At 43.3% G+C, this 15,183-nt stretch overlaps 1 protein-coding gene across 2 annotated transcripts; it reads left to right on the top strand.

Annotated features, from left to right (window-relative positions):
• sh3gl1b (SH3-domain GRB2-like 1b) lies at positions 1–14,746 on the top strand. 2 transcript variants are annotated; one of them, XM_086282905.1, is made up of 10 exons: positions 1–400; positions 6,166–6,234; positions 8,393–8,465; positions 8,550–8,693; positions 8,890–9,023; positions 9,218–9,376; positions 10,005–10,108; positions 10,209–10,342; positions 10,902–10,937; positions 12,338–14,746. In XM_086282905.1, the coding sequence occupies exons 1-10, from the start codon at positions 356–358 to the stop codon at positions 12,529–12,531; spliced, it is 1,092 nt and encodes a 363-aa protein (XP_086139031.1). In that variant the 5' UTR covers positions 1–355; the 3' UTR covers positions 12,532–14,746. The 2 variants fall into 2 exon arrangements, with proteins under 2 accessions (XP_086139031.1, XP_086139032.1); XM_086282906.1 differs by lacking the exon at positions 10,902–10,937 and having other exon boundaries at positions 5–400.
• Positions 14,747–15,183: the final 437 nt, after the last annotated feature.

Below are 15,183 nucleotides of genomic sequence, written 5' to 3'. Positions count from 1 at the left end.
CTCTCGGAAACTGATTATTTCTTTGAAAAAGAGCCGTGCGGCTTTGGCGTTCTGTGTAAGGCGGGCTGGCAGTATTGAGTCACAACGTTTGTGGGTTTTCTCAGCTCGGAGAGTGCTGATCCCGCTGTCTGTGGCTCCGTGGGCCCCGTTATCTGCCGTGACAGCGCGAAGAGTCTCTCGACGTGGACGTGGTCAGTTGGCGTGTCCCGACTTGGAGTGACGGCTGTGCGGTCCTATGATTTTCCCGTCACGCTCTTCGCATTGGCCCATTTTCTGAAAAACTATATCGCCAACTTCACGTATACCGCAACCTTTTTCACCTCGGTTGGAAGCTGAAGACAAGACGGGCTTCAAGATGTCTGTAGCGGGCTTGAAGAAGCAGTTTTACAAAGCCAGCCAGGTTTGCAAAACTTTTCTTGCCGTTAGCGGCTAGCCTCGTTAGCATGTGCTAACGGTTTGCGGTGAGCTAATGTTTGTAAGAGTTTGTTGTGTTAGTTTGTGGTGACAGCAGCAGACTGTCCGTGTCAGCGTGAACTGTTTCTGTGGGTTTAACACTTAGCTTGTGTCTGTCTACTTTTATTAAACCATCCTAACTAACTAACTTTGGCCGATGTGAGGTTAACTGTAAGACCGCTTGCATGGTCCGCAGGTATCACAGACTCTCAGGGAGTCTGTCTTCTGTAGCTTCTGACTCGGTATCCTGTGGTAAACATTAGCTGTGCCGCAGGGACTCTCCGGGTGAGTCAGAGCTCTCACTTAAAACAAAAGTGTTGGAACTCAGTCCGAGTTTGCAGAATGCACTGAAACCACTTCATCTCCATCGGTGTAACCTGCAGAACGTCTGCTTTCAGCACAGCTGTCTCTTTTCCAGCGGTGATTTTTAGGCTGGGCTCGGATCGGTATTTAGGGCAGCTGAGAGGAGTAAAAAACACAGCACTACATACCACTGTGATAAAAATGCCCCTACTCGCACTAGAAATGTAAAAGTCATGATTCTGGCGTCTGAGCCTCGGTGTGAATGTTTTTAATTTAGGCCATCTCTCAGTGATGGGAGGGGACGGTTTGAGAGGGTTTTTTGGAGGCGCTTTTCTTCCTACCCTGCTGATCTAAGCAGGAAAGATATTTGGGTTCTGCCCCAGCTTCCTGTCAGGAACAGACACAGATCCCTGTTGGTTTGCGTTTAACGGGGAAAATAAGATGATTTAGAAGCTTCGTGTCGAGGTTAGCAGCTCTTACTCTACTGAAAATCATCAGGAGAAGAGATTAAGTGGATTGGTGCGTTAGCAAGTGACCCCAGAAATGAGGTGGAAAGAGTGCGCTTTCCCTTTATTTGACTGCATTGCAGCTGCTCCTGTTGCCAAAACTCCATGAGAGTCAATAACAGTCACATAGCTCAGATTTTCTACACTGGAGGCATGCAGGAAGTTGGCTGTGGAAATGATATCTGTGCCTCGCTCCTCTCATCTGCTTGTTTTTCTCTTTTAACGTCTCTCTTTCACTTGTACTTGTTTTACGAGATAAAATCTTCAAGCCTGGGATGTTCTCGTACAAATTCTGGGTGGGACGAGTTTTTAGTACTGAATGAATACTTAGATACTTAGAAAGCAAAGTACTTTCATGTGAGAGTAACTCTGAATACATCAGCCTTCACGTGATTTAATGGTTGACAAGAGGCAAATATCAGACACCTTTTGCATCGTTTATTTTGTTAGTTTAATAAAACAAAACTTGGCTGATTCTAGTGTGCAGTTAGGAGGAATTATGAGTGAGTAGTCATAGGAGAAAGTCTTGATATGCAGTGCTTATTATTATCTGTCATTTTAAAAATGTTTCTATAAAAACATTTTGTTGGACCACAGCGCAGGCTTAGAAACATCAGCCAACGTTATTCTTTTTAGCTCATGATACTGGGTATTAAGACGCTGCATTCAGAAAAGGATTAGATTACTGGTGAAAGGAGATTACATTTTGATGCAGACTTCATCTGGGATTAAAACCATTTATAGGAGCGATATTTCATCTGCCGTATAATCCCAGAGCTGCTTTTTATCACTCAGAGTCAATTTTTGGTAAAGTGTGCCGGTGAAAGGATGCTGGCATTGGTGTTTAAATAAATAGACAGCGTCCTTTATTTTTGCCTGTGTGTGCATGATGTTCTTACTGCTGAAAGGCACAGAAAAGACTCCCTTCTACAGCTAGTCCATCTAAGAATTATTATCATTAGATAAACCATTGTTTTAATAGCGAATGTCTGTGACGTGAAGTAACAGAAACAACCATTCGCATCCTTTGTATTTGCTGGAGAAAACTTGAAAATGTGGGATAGCTGGTGGCTACTCGGGACAAGTCATAGTATATGACAAGGCCTCCCTTATACCTTCACTTTGATAGCAGGCTCATCTCTTAGCCATCATTTCATTCTGTGCCAAAATAAATTTCAAGTATAGTCGTACTTTAATGCTTACAAATAAAAAGAAACCGGAGTGTTCTTGGATGATTGGGTGGGATTTTTCCCACATTTGACTTGTTTTGTACAAAATTACATAAATGTGATTTGGATAAACGTGACTCGTGATGATGATATTATGAAATCATATTTTTGATAAGAGTTGAGCATTAAGTTGGGAATCACTGAGTAAGACTACTTTTAGCAGCTTCTGATTTTTGTACAAGTTTGACACCAGTGTGATAAAGTACTCTGATTCATCATCGGCTTAATTTGCTGCTTTAGTCAGCAGTACAGTCTTTGGAACAATAGATCGGGGGGTTTGAATCCTGACCAGGGCCAAAGGAGGAGAGAAGCCACTGACATCAAGCGTATTATCATGCATGAAGGGTTTCACCCTGAGACTGTACGCTAAGCAAAAGACAGGAGGCCGAGGACAGAGTGTCAGAATGATTATCCAGGACAAGACAAAGATCCATGAGTACGTGAAACTTCAGGAAGATAGCCTCAAACGATCATGTGCTCAGCAGCCACATAAAGCTGGTTCAGACGGCCTGATGGCTTCAGGGCAGCTGCTGCAGAGTCTGGCTGCTACTGTCTCACATAAGCGACTTCTAAGTCAGAAGACGTTTGTTGGATGATTGAAGGCGGTCACTGCTTAAATAGGCCTCAGTAAGATCGGTAACCTGGCCATGCAGAGCTTCATATACAGCTGATACATAAGAAAGCGGCTCCCTCTTTCACAGCAAGTAGATCTGTTTGTATTTGATTTGGCAGTTTTACGCCGGATGCCCTTCGTGATGCTGGCCTCGAGAGATTTGTCTCCGTCTGAACTTGAACCTGGATTCTTTCTGCTTGCAGTTAGCCAATATGCAGCTGATTGTGATAAAGGTTTAAAATCTGAAATTCACTGGAAGCTAATTTAAGGAAGGAAGAGTGCCGTGCATCTGCCAGCTAGCTTCTGTTAGAGGACGTAAAGGCTCCTGATCAAGCCTGTTACCATGAGTATTATATCCGTGTTACCCACCAGCAGAGCCAGCAGGCTGTTGTATGCATTAGGTGTGAAATTATTAACCAGGTATAACCTGGAGGGAGCTGGAGTTTAAATTTTAAATAGAGAAGGATGTAAAAATAATTAAAAGCACAAACCTTAGAAGCTTTTTACTTAGAGTAAAAATGACGTAAGACATCATCCGACTTCTGACTTTTAACTCCATAACAGTTCGTTGTGTCTGAGTTTCAACTACCTGAGAATCATAACTTTTTTCCACCAACTGTCTCTTTAACTGCAAACCAGACTTTTGGGATTTGCCATCTTGATGTAATCTTAAGCCAAACAAGAGCTTGAACCTTGTGATAATGTGCAGGTATATAACTAACACCGAGTCATTGTGAAGAACATGATACGTTGCACAGGCTGATCCCTCTGTGTAGCACTGTGAGCTGTTTATACCAAAACCTAGCTGTGATAGGGTTTTTCTGTGGATGCTGTTTAGCTTCTTCTCTTTATGTTTGTGTGCATGTAAATAATGATGTTACACTCACAGTAAAGACAATGCTTGGATCAGGAGAAGAGCTGAGGTGTTGTTTAGTGGCCAATCAATGTTGCCAACAGAGCTGCAAAGGAATAAGATTTGGCGACGTAATAAAAATAGCCGAGTTCCCCATTATGAATTTAATTCTTTACTAAAGTAGGGCCGTGCAGTGCTGTGTAGGTCCTGAGTTGAGGCTGTATCTATACTTGTGACCTCAGAGTCCCTGGTCATGTGATCTCTGCATACAGAAGTAAAGCCTGAGGATACCAGACTGCTGTTAGAGCTACAGCTGAGATGCGGACGTGTTGCAGTGGTTATTCTGTGTGTGTTGAAACCTGATAACCTCAGTGAAACAGATGAAAGACAAAGTTTGTCATGGACACGAGGAAGTTTCTGTGATTCCAGTTATCACATAAAGATTACAAACAGCAGTTTTGAGTCATGTAGGAAATGACTTCAAACAGCTGCTGATGGTTTCATGACCAGCTTAGGGAAGAGCAGGTTGCTGTGTGCAGTGTTTTTCATCTATCCCCGGGGCGATCGTGGCTCAAGAGTTGGGAGTTCGCCTTGTAATCGGAAGGTTGCCGGTTCGAGCCCCAGCTTGGACAGTCTCGGTCGTTGTGTCCTTGGGCAAGACACTTCACCTGGTGGCGCCAGTGTCCGGCAGCCTCGCCTCTGTCAGTGCGCCCCAGGGTGGCTGTGGCTACAATGTAGCTTACCATCACCAGTGTGTGAATGTGTGTGTGAATGGGTGGATGACTGGATATGTAAAGCGCTTTGGGGTCCTTAGGGACTAGAAAAGCGCTATATAAATACAGGCCATTTACCATTTACCATTTATCCCCGCTAAAACCAGCCAGAGTGTTTCCAGCTGAGGCAGACTGTCTCCCGCTGGGTGCTACATGTGGGAGGGTCACTGTGGACAGTGTCCCGACCAGAGTTCATGTGCCAAAGAGGCTTAAGGTCAGGAACACTGTATGTCTCTGAGTAGATCACCGTGGGAAAGGGTTGACTGATCAGCCTTTAATGGAGTGAGGGCTGTTTTAATAATATACATGGATACATAGCATAGACTGGATCCACTGTGTGCATATGGGTCTTTAGCGTTATCATCTACTGTACCTTATCAAAAAGGTTTAAAAGATATTTCTGAAATGTCAGCAGACTGCACGGACGCCGGCTATGAAGGCCTCATGACTCATTACCTTAATTATCCTGCTGACCTTTTGTACTTAATCCACTCCCTAAAAGGGTGCTCTGAGTTGGGGGGTGGCTGAAAATGAGATCCAGGTCATACATGTGTAGCTAAAATCACGTATTCTTTGCTTGTGACGTTTCCTGTGTTTCATTAACTGTGCAGACGGTATAAATGTCTCCCTCTGTTATTACTGCATGGTGAAATATTTAACAATTAACAGAGAGCTTGTTGCAGCTTTCCTCAGAACTTCAGCAAACAAGAGCAAAGCAGATTCTTCACATCCAGGTTTTATTGCTCTCACAGTTTTATTGCTGTTGACTGGAATCATAGCAGAACCACAAACAGAGCACAAATTAGTCATTGTGGCTGGCTTTCGTCTTTGCACAACAGGGCTTCCGGGTGATATTAGGCCTCGTTTTGCTCCCTGTTCGTTTGAAAAGCTTCAATATGGTATCATGTAGCCTGTGGGTTATTATCTTGAAGTCGCTCCAGCGCAGACTCATTAAAGAGACAGAATTAGCACTTTCGTTGAATTCAGCCTCCTCAGAAATGTAGATTATTAGAAAACAGAATGTACAGCAGTACTTGCACAGTAACGTTGTTCCTTCATTTCTTAGCATGATCAGAGGCCACAGGCAAAAATCCAAGTGAGCTCTCTAAGATAGTTGCATGCTGTCAACATCAACAAGATCTACTTTGAAATAGCATAACATTGCATTTTTCATGCATTTGTGAGATTTCTGTGGTATTACTGCAAGCTTCTCTGTTGTTCTGAGTCACCCGAGGTTAAGGTTAGGACCGGGCATATAGCACGCCATGCTAGCGGGCACCGACCCGTCTTCCTGGGTGTATGATCACAGAGCAGGCAGTGATAAATTAAAGATGTGCTTCAGCTTGTTTATCTTCTCAAATGAAAACCTCATGAGCAACATTAATGAATTTGCGCTCTTGTTTTCTCAATCCTCTCCCTCCCTTCCTCCCTCTAGATGGTGAGTGAGAAAGTTGGAGGTGCAGAAGGAACCAAACTAGATGATGACTTCAGAGACTTGGAACGGGTAAGAGAGCCATCCTTGTGTAGTCTAACAGAGAAACATGCTGAAGCTGAAGGCCTGTGTGGTTTCACCGAGTACACAGGCAGCATTATTGTGTTATTTTTGTTTGACTTGAATTTACATCCCATGGAAAGCGTTATGTGATCCTATCATACAGGGTCAACAGTTTATCTGCTATATGTTGCACACATCTCAGAAAAAAGAAAAAGTAAAAGTAAATCCTTATAAACGGATCCTGATTGAGAACCGGCGCTGAAAAATACCATTTGGACCCACTTTAGGCACAAATGGCAAAGAAATGTCACTGGTGGAAGCTTCCCAGGTTTTCTGATGTCCTTGGGTTTCAAACTGTTGTGCAGACAAAACAAGTGAAAGACGTCTCTTTGGGAATGTTTTTTAACCTTTATCTGAAATGTTTCAGGGCAAAACTTTCATCATGAATAAATCCAGTGGAAAGTGCATAGAGCAGCATGTGTAGATGCATCTCAGTACAATATAATATACCGATCAAACTTTTTCCAGTTCTGAGATACCTTTACTTGCAGTATCTGACAAACCCATCTCATACCAGTGCTAAATTAATAAAGTGTAACTGTGGAAGAGCCTGGGAGTCATTCTTTTATGCATGACCTTTAAACACAGTTTTCCTGTGAGTGTTTTAAACTAGCGTGACATGAACACACAGTGAAGGTTGTTGCTGTAGCTGGAGTGAATTTCTTTTTCTCTTTTTTGCATATTTATCCCACTGACATGTTTCAGATCATCAAACTAATTTTAATATTAGACAAAAATAACTTGAGTAAATACAAAATGCAGTTTTTAGATGATTATTTCCCTTTCTCATACAGGTCGCCTGGACTTATTCAGTAATTTTGGCTGTAAAATTACAAAATAATAAAATTTTTTCTGAAACTGTTTGAATTTTGTCTGGAGCACAAACTGTAACTGAGTTACGTTATTTAAGGTTATCTAAAGAGGGCTTATAAAATGTGCCCGTTGCAGGGCTAGTAATGTTTTTAAATGGTTAAGGGGAAAAAAACATCCAGAACACGTGGGAATAAAAATCATAAATTAACTTTGTTAACCACATTTCTCAATTCTAAATTTAATTTCACTGCCACACCCAGGCCTGATCACTGTCGGACCTGTTGAATCACTTAAATAGAAGCTGTCTGACAAAGTGAAGTCAGGCTAAAGGATCTAAAGAAACAGCCGAGAAACAAAGTCACTGACATCCATCAGTCTGGAAAAGTTTAGAGACATTTCTGAGGCTCTGGGACTCCAGTGAACCAGAGAGATCCATTATTCACACATGGAGAAACTGGGAAAGGTGCTGAACCTTCACAGGAGTGACCGGCCTACCAAAATTCACCCAGGAGGTCACAGAAGAACTAGAACAACTCGGGCAGCAGGACCATGACAAGTCCACCTCTGATTGGCTCAGAAAGGCTAAATAAATGTTTTGGAGTGTCCGAGTCAAAGTCTGGACTTAAATCAGACTGTACTGCTTCAGCGGGACCTTAAACAGGCGTTCATGCTGGAAAACCCTCCAATGTGTCTGAATTAAAGCATTTCTGCAAAGAAGAGTGGGCTAAAGTTCCTCCACAGTGACGTGAAAGACGCACTGAAGGCATCACAAATGCCTGGTGGTGGAATAGCCAGTTATCAGGTTTAGGGGCTGTTACTTTTGCACAAAGGACAGGTAGGTTTACATAACCTTTTTCTCTTAATAAATTAAATTATCCTTTAAAAACTGCATTTGTAAGTGTGACAAACGTGGAAAAACCAAGGTAATAAAGGAAGGGCCAAATACATTTCCACGGTACTGTACTTCCAAAGTTGTTTGGCTTTACTGTTAGCTTCCTGCGTGCTACGTTAGGTGTCACAGTGAACTGATAGATGCGTGCTGGATGGACTACACACGGCTGAGCGGTTTGGATCTGCCCTGGGCAGCTTGGTGTCTTATCCAGGCTTTCCAGTCGGGATTCATTGGCCGTATATTGGATTTATGCAAACTTATAATATTTATCTTGTTACTGTGACAAAAGTCTGTTTGAAAACACGAACAAATTAGCACACCTACTCTTTCTCTCTGTGCTGTTTAAGTTCTCTGACCTGGGGCTCTGATGCAAATGTATGACGAGAGTGTGTGTTTCTGCAGAAAGTGGACGTGACCAGTAAAGCAGTGGTAGAGGTGATCTCCAAAACATCAGAGTACCTTCAGCCCAACCCTGGTGAGGAGAAGACCGGTTTCCCTGCAGCTGCTTAGATTATTTAAACTCTGGTTAGTTTCACCTCCATTTCCTTTATTTTCACAGCATCGCGAGCCAAACTGTCCATGCTGAACACCATGTCCAAGATTCGCGGTCAGGTGAACAACCCGGGCTATCCTCAGGCTGAAGGGCTGCTGGGAGAGTGCATGGCCAAGTACGGGCGGGAGCTTGGAGAGGACACTAACTTTGGTAAGATGTGTGTCTGTATTCTGGTTTACTGTCATATTTTCATGTCAGAATAGCACTTCTGTGAGTCATTAGTGGTTTTGATGTGTGTGGTTGTGGTGCTTTTGGGTGTGATAAATTTAAGCTTACCCAGAGTGTGCTGAAACGCTTCGGCTCTAAAGTCACATCTCCGCTTTCAATGTCTCTGTGTGTGGTTAAGGTGGCGCTCTGGTCGATGTAGGAGAGGCCATGAAGAGGCTGGCTGAAGTCAAAGACTCTCTAGACATTGATGTCAAACAGAACTTTATTGATCCACTGCAAGGGCTTTGTGACAAGGACCTGAGAGAAATCCAGGTATCATACACTGGAAATGTCTTTTATTAAATATCTTCTTCAAGTTTGAAGAAGCAGCACGATTGCTGTTTCTGTAAAATATTCAATGAAATACCTAAAGCGTCCATCTGAAACTCCTGACTGCTAACGTTAGCATTTTAAATGACAAAAGTCAGTGGGGCCAGTTTCATAACTAAACAGTACATTTTCTGCAGCACTATCTGAAGAAACTGGAAGGGCGTCGCCTGGACTACGACTACAAGAAAAAGCGTCAGGGAAAGATCCCAGACGAAGAGGTTCGACAGGCTCTGGAGAAGTTTCACGAGTCAAAGGAAGTGGCTGAGATGAGCATGTACAACCTGCTGGAGACTGACGTAAGGATTTATTAAACGTGTTTGGCACGTGAGCTTAAGCCTGATCCTTAATCCTGTTCCTGAATCCACTCATTTCTGTCTCTAATAGAGACATGTTTCAAAAATATAACTGTGGACATTTTCAGCCTGGTGGTTCTTTAGATCTGATGCTGATATTACTGTATTATACAAAACTGTAGTGCTCCGTGACCTGGTCAAATACAACCCACCCACAGAACAAACACGCGTTCCAGTAGCTGGACCTGTAAAAACTGATAAAGCACAGCCATTCAGCGCAACACTGAAGACAGCCTGCTAACGCCTGCAGTTTATCAGTCACGACCTTTGATCCCTTTATGGTTCAGTACTTCTTATTCATAATAATCAAACTAATAATGCATCACTGCAAGATAAGGATTCATTTTAGTAATGAAGGCTGGTCGACGGGGATGAGTAGGCTACTTGGGATGAAGTCTGCCAGTTTCATATTTCCTTGTTATTTCTCTGGTGTCCTCCGATCTGTGGCGTGCGTCTGTAATTTTGGACGTTGGAAACTAGCAGTTGGTGGAAAGTTGAATTGTTTCACAGTAAAAATCAGTTCATAATAAACAAAAGAGGTGAAACTCAAAGATGAACTCTGTGTGTGTAGATCGAGCAGGTGAGCCAGCTGTCGTCTCTGGTGGAGTCCCAGCTGCAGTACCACAGACAGGCCGTGCAGGTGTTGGAGGAGCTTTCAGGCAAACTCGGAGACAGGTGCAGTAATGAAACCCGATGATTTAGCGCAGCTGTGCAGGTTTCTGCGTATGTCTTTCAACGTGCTGTGGAAGATGCATTTGTTCATGTTTTTGAACAGGATGAATGAAGCTCAGTCTCGAACAAGACGTGAATACACACCCAAACCCAAACCCGTGTTTGACTTTGGAGACAACAACCATTCAAATGGAGGCTACTCGACCCCCATGGCTCCTCCCCCGTCACGCATCTCGGGTAAGAAACCTTTTAAGAGGACTTAAAAAAAGGTTCAGTGTGAACAAGTTGCCATGTTACAGTGAACAGAGTAACAAAAGATGGCATCTTGGCAAAAGAAAAAGCAGTACTGTCTATTGTTTTGTGTTCATGCTTCCAGCTACAAAGCTGCATTAAAGCACCAAAAATGAGCCGCCCCGGCAGAATTTTAACAGCTAACCCTGCATCTGTTTGTGCCGACACAGCAGATGGGCTAAACCGAAGCAGTGTGCCCGAATAAACTTCAGTCCTTACAAATCTGACACAAAGTCAACTGAAAGTTCTTGGCATTGCCAACAGGATTGCTCAACAAACAAGCGCCACTGAGTCCAGTGAGCATCTCCGTTTGTCTGCTGTATGAGTGAGGTTTTTTAAAAAATGATGGCACTGAGTTGGTGATCATGACTGTGTGTGTGTGTGTGTGTGTGTGTGTGTGTGTGTGTGTGTGTGTGTGTGTGTGTGTGTGTGTGTGTGTGTGTGTGTGTCATCTTTCCGGCCTTTCTCCAACCGACCTTGTTCCTCTTCCTTGTGACATCATCAGAGGCGACTTTTCACTTGACCAGGCCACAAGGATTGTGTGAGTCACCGGTTATGTGTGTGGTGCTGTTTCTCAATTGTTTTAAACTGGTGTGTGTGCGTTTGCGCTCACTTCTGGGGTGAAATGTAGGAAGTGGACCAAAAGCTGCTTTTCATTGGTTTAACAGATAGTGGTTTATGCATAAAACTGCAGCGAGTATGTGGTTTTGTTTAAAATGACTGACTTCCTGAACCTGCAAATGTTTTTTGTTTTTTTTTGCTGTATCTGTATTGTAATGACATTTCAGTTAGGTTTTAGAGGTGAACACAGAAGCACGAGTACACGTAAACCTTCAAACATGTAACCCAGATACAGACACTTTGGTCTCTGCATGGAAAAACTACATCATAACTGGTTTGTAAAACTATAGTTATGTTGGCCCTCGTTCGTTGTATGTGATATTTAATTTGTGCACAGCGAAGCGTCCTGTTTCCATGTTTTAATTTGCATGTCATGGAAGCATAAAACACAAATAACTGACAGGGTTTGTTGTGGCCCTGAAAAGGCCTGTGGGTGTGGCTTTGACTGTTTATGTGTGACCTTTTTAATAAATAATAATGTCTGTCCCCATGTAACTTAACCAGTTAACATTACAGGACAACACATCTGATTGAATGAAGGATTGTTTTCATTTGTGAATTGGTACTAAATCAGCCGTGTTCGGCACAGTTTTAGAGTCTCAGCAGTGTGTTCAGTGTTAGATTTTTTTTTTTGCAACTTTTTTTTTGACATTTGTCTTCATTTACTCTTGTTTTTTTTCCATTCATCATTGTTTTGCACAGTGCAGCGAGCATCATTTATCATCTGTGTGTCCGTGTGTGAACGCTTTACTGTAAACACGTGAGCTCAGATAGTTGTGAAAGAATTTCATGCTTGAATCACAAAAAGAAAAAAGTATGATGGTGAAGGAGAGTTCATCTGATCTGATTCTCTAGATATCAGCACCTGTGTTTTGGGTTGTAAATATAAGAAGCAGTTGGTCCTTTTCCATTTATAGTTTGTGTTGCTGCTCTTGTAAACAGATGAAGACCAGAGAATGGCTGACCAAATCTTTTCCCATCTCTAGCCGTCCCAGCAGTCTGCGGGTTGAGCCAGATACAATGAGAAAATTGTGTGGCAGAGAAAAAGCCCAGTTTGTCTGTGCATGGAGCCTCCTCGCTGCTGCTGATCTCAGTGAGGTCACAGAGAGCGAGAGGGAGGATCTGGTCTTGGAAAGCTGCTGTCAGAGGAAGTTCTTTATGCTTTAGTCTGTTCAGAACGTCTCGTGAGCACCGTTTCCTAATGTTATACTGATGTTTGATGTGACTTGCTTTTCCTGGAACTGACAGTCTGTGACCTTTAACCTTTTCAAATATCCTGCCATCTTCCTCATCTCTGCTCTGTTTACTGGTCGTTTTCAGCCCCGGAACAGCCGAGCTGCAAGGCGCTGTATGACTTTGAGCCCGAGAACGACGGAGAGCTGGGCTTCCGTGAGGGCGACATCATCACCCTGACCAATCAGATCGACGAGAACTGGTACGAGGGCACGCTGAACGGCCAGTCGGGATTCTTCCCCCTGAACTACGTCGAGGTCCTCGTGCCGTTGCCACACTAATGCAAAGAGAGGGAGCTAGGAGGAGACTGATGTAAAGGAGGAGGGGAGAGAAGGTAGAATGAGAAGAGAGCGAAGTGGAGGGATGGTCCGCAGAGGTTTCATTTTTCACCTTCGGCTCCAACGTCATCATCACAGAGCACTTTTTGGTCACCTGGAGTCCCGAAGAACTACCCGACCAGAATATCAGCGTTTCACATGGAGTTGTCCAACAGCAAGAAGCGTATCGAGGACTAACTGATGAAACAATTTGTAAGGATTTCTAACAACAAATTAATAATGTAGAAAAAATTAATGTGGGTAATTGGAGCGGTCGGGGTGACTCTTTCATATCGTTTTCTTGTATTTTCAGTCTGTTTAAAACTCAGGTTGGTCACCAGATTAAGAGGGATGGGGTGGGGGTCATGCGTAACTTGGCTGAACATTTTCCTCATTTCAAAGTGAAAACTGCTGGTTTTCACTTCAGCTGTGGACTGGTTTGTGCCTGGTGATGCCACCTGCTGGCATGACTGAGAATTAGTAAACTGAGATGGAACCACACACAACTAGCTGTATTAAAAAAAAATACTGCTTTGATATTTTAATGATAAACTTGAGCCAAATTCTTCTCAGATTTTGAACATTTTCAGGTTTCCCCTGTTGCGTAACGACCTGTTTGTTTTATCCCTGTCAGGCTGTGCAGCAGCACTCACGCTTACTCCGTTCTAGTCTTTGATCGGTGTCCACTCAGCTGACTTTGGTATCTTAGTAAAGTTCAGCTGGTAACGTGTGAGAGGATGTTGCAACTGCACCTTTGTCCTCAAATGAGATTGATGTGTGTGACGGACATCTCCGGCGTCACACAGACCCGAAGGTTGCGCGTGTCCGATGTGTGGAAGAGCAGAGCGGTGTGTTCTGCTGAGGAGATGATGCAGGAGACTTTATAAAATGCAATAGAAACATATCGCTCGGCGTGCCTGTTTGTTTAATGATTCTGTACAACAGCCATACTTTATAACATTTCTGGCCTGTTTGTTAAGTATGTTAACCTTTTCTCAGCCTTTCGGCCCACTTTAGACACCCGTCGGCTACACGCAGAGACAACGCTGCTGGCAGCGTCCATCTCTCTGTCACGCCAACGTCGTCTTAGCTCAGAAACGTCCTCGTGCCCGTCTTTCTGACGCCTCACGGGCTCTGATTCACGTGATTGGTTAGTGTGTTTAGGGCGGATGGAGGCAGACTGTGTAGACAAGGCTGGCTTCTTGTTCTGGATTTGGCCTCGGTGCACACCTGTGGGTGGAGTCTAATCCAATACACCCTGTACAGTCTGAGGGAACAACGTGGAAGTAAAAGGGAACTATTGAGGGAAATGTGCATGTAAGCGGTTGTCCGTTTGGATTATTTTGGAGAACCTTTGTTAGCAAACCTTTCTCTTCAGTGCGTCTGATTTCAGATGCTGAATGTTGAATACACTGTGCAGTTTCTTCTTTTTGGTCCATCACTCCATGCTGCCAAACACCAACTCCTGTCTAACCTGTTTACATCTTTGACCCTTCTGCACTTGGACGCTCACATGAGGTTCGGGGTGAATGTGAGCAGAGGTGTGCTGTCTGGGTCTCACTGTTATCAGAGCCAAGTCTTTGTTTTAGTGCCTTTGGAAAAGAGAGGGGGGGAGTATCCCAGCTTACACAGCAACCAAAACCTAACGACTTACGATGGTCACAATGTCTTACTGCGTTTTCTCATTGTCGTCACCTTCCCGTGTAAAGGGGACATGCACTTGTGCATATTTCTGCACATTTTGATGACACTACATGCAGTTTCCTGGATATCTTGATGTGACATTTGTTAGCAGGCCACCAAAGGAAACTTCTCTCTTTCTCAGAGATTTTAATCCCGTTTCAACATTTCTCACCGATCACTCATCGTAAAGGGTTGCATCTTTGTTTCATCGGTCTTAAATGCTCTTTTCACTGTTAAATCCTTCTGACTCTCTATAGTATTATTTTTTTTTATATATACAAGACCTAAAAACCTTTAAATTAATCTCTGCATGTAGTCCTATATTACACCTAGTACGTGTATATCTTAGATTTAAGTTGCTTTTTACTTTTGGTATGAATACAGAATTTAACGACAATATTGTGTCTTGTATTATCACAGTATTTGTACATGCTTCTGTCCTGTCCCCTCATTTCCCTGTTCTTAAAATAAATAAATAAATACAGTTTTAAATGAAGCCGTTGTTTGTAGTGAGGTGTCAAATTATGGCTTTAATGTTGGATTTTATATGGAAAACGCACACAAAAGGGTGCATCACTCGAGTGTGTGTGTGTGTGTGTGTGTGTGTGTGTGTGTGTGTGTGTGTGTGTGTGTGTGTGTTTTTTCACACTGCTCAAAAAGAATTATGAGAACTTTGAATCATCAGAGTGAAGCGAGCATAAAGCACTGAACCTACACCGGTGCAGGTGTGGCCACAGACCCTTGTTTATCCCTCCTGACTCATTTTTCCGTAGTTTCACTTTTCCTTAGTGACCTCGTCTCCTCTGGTAGGAGCCTATAGTACCTGCGCAACCATCCAGCTCTACCAGGATGAAGCATTCATGGTTGGAGATATCAGGAGATGGGCAGTCTAAGGAGCTCGGAAAGAAAAGCGACTGAACTTCTTTAAGTTTC

Source organism: Aulonocara sp. 'chitande type north' Nkhata Bay, linkage group LG23 (genome assembly GCF_057382095.1).
Source record: "Aulonocara sp. 'chitande type north' Nkhata Bay isolate Kocher_YH1m ecotype deep benthic linkage group LG23, A_spYH_male_GT1.1, whole genome shotgun sequence".
Classification (NCBI taxonomy): domain Eukaryota; kingdom Metazoa; phylum Chordata; class Actinopteri; order Cichliformes; family Cichlidae; genus Aulonocara; species Aulonocara sp. 'chitande type north' Nkhata Bay.
Note: the sequence above shows the minus strand (reverse complement) of the source record. Positions and strands in the feature narration are given on the sequence as shown.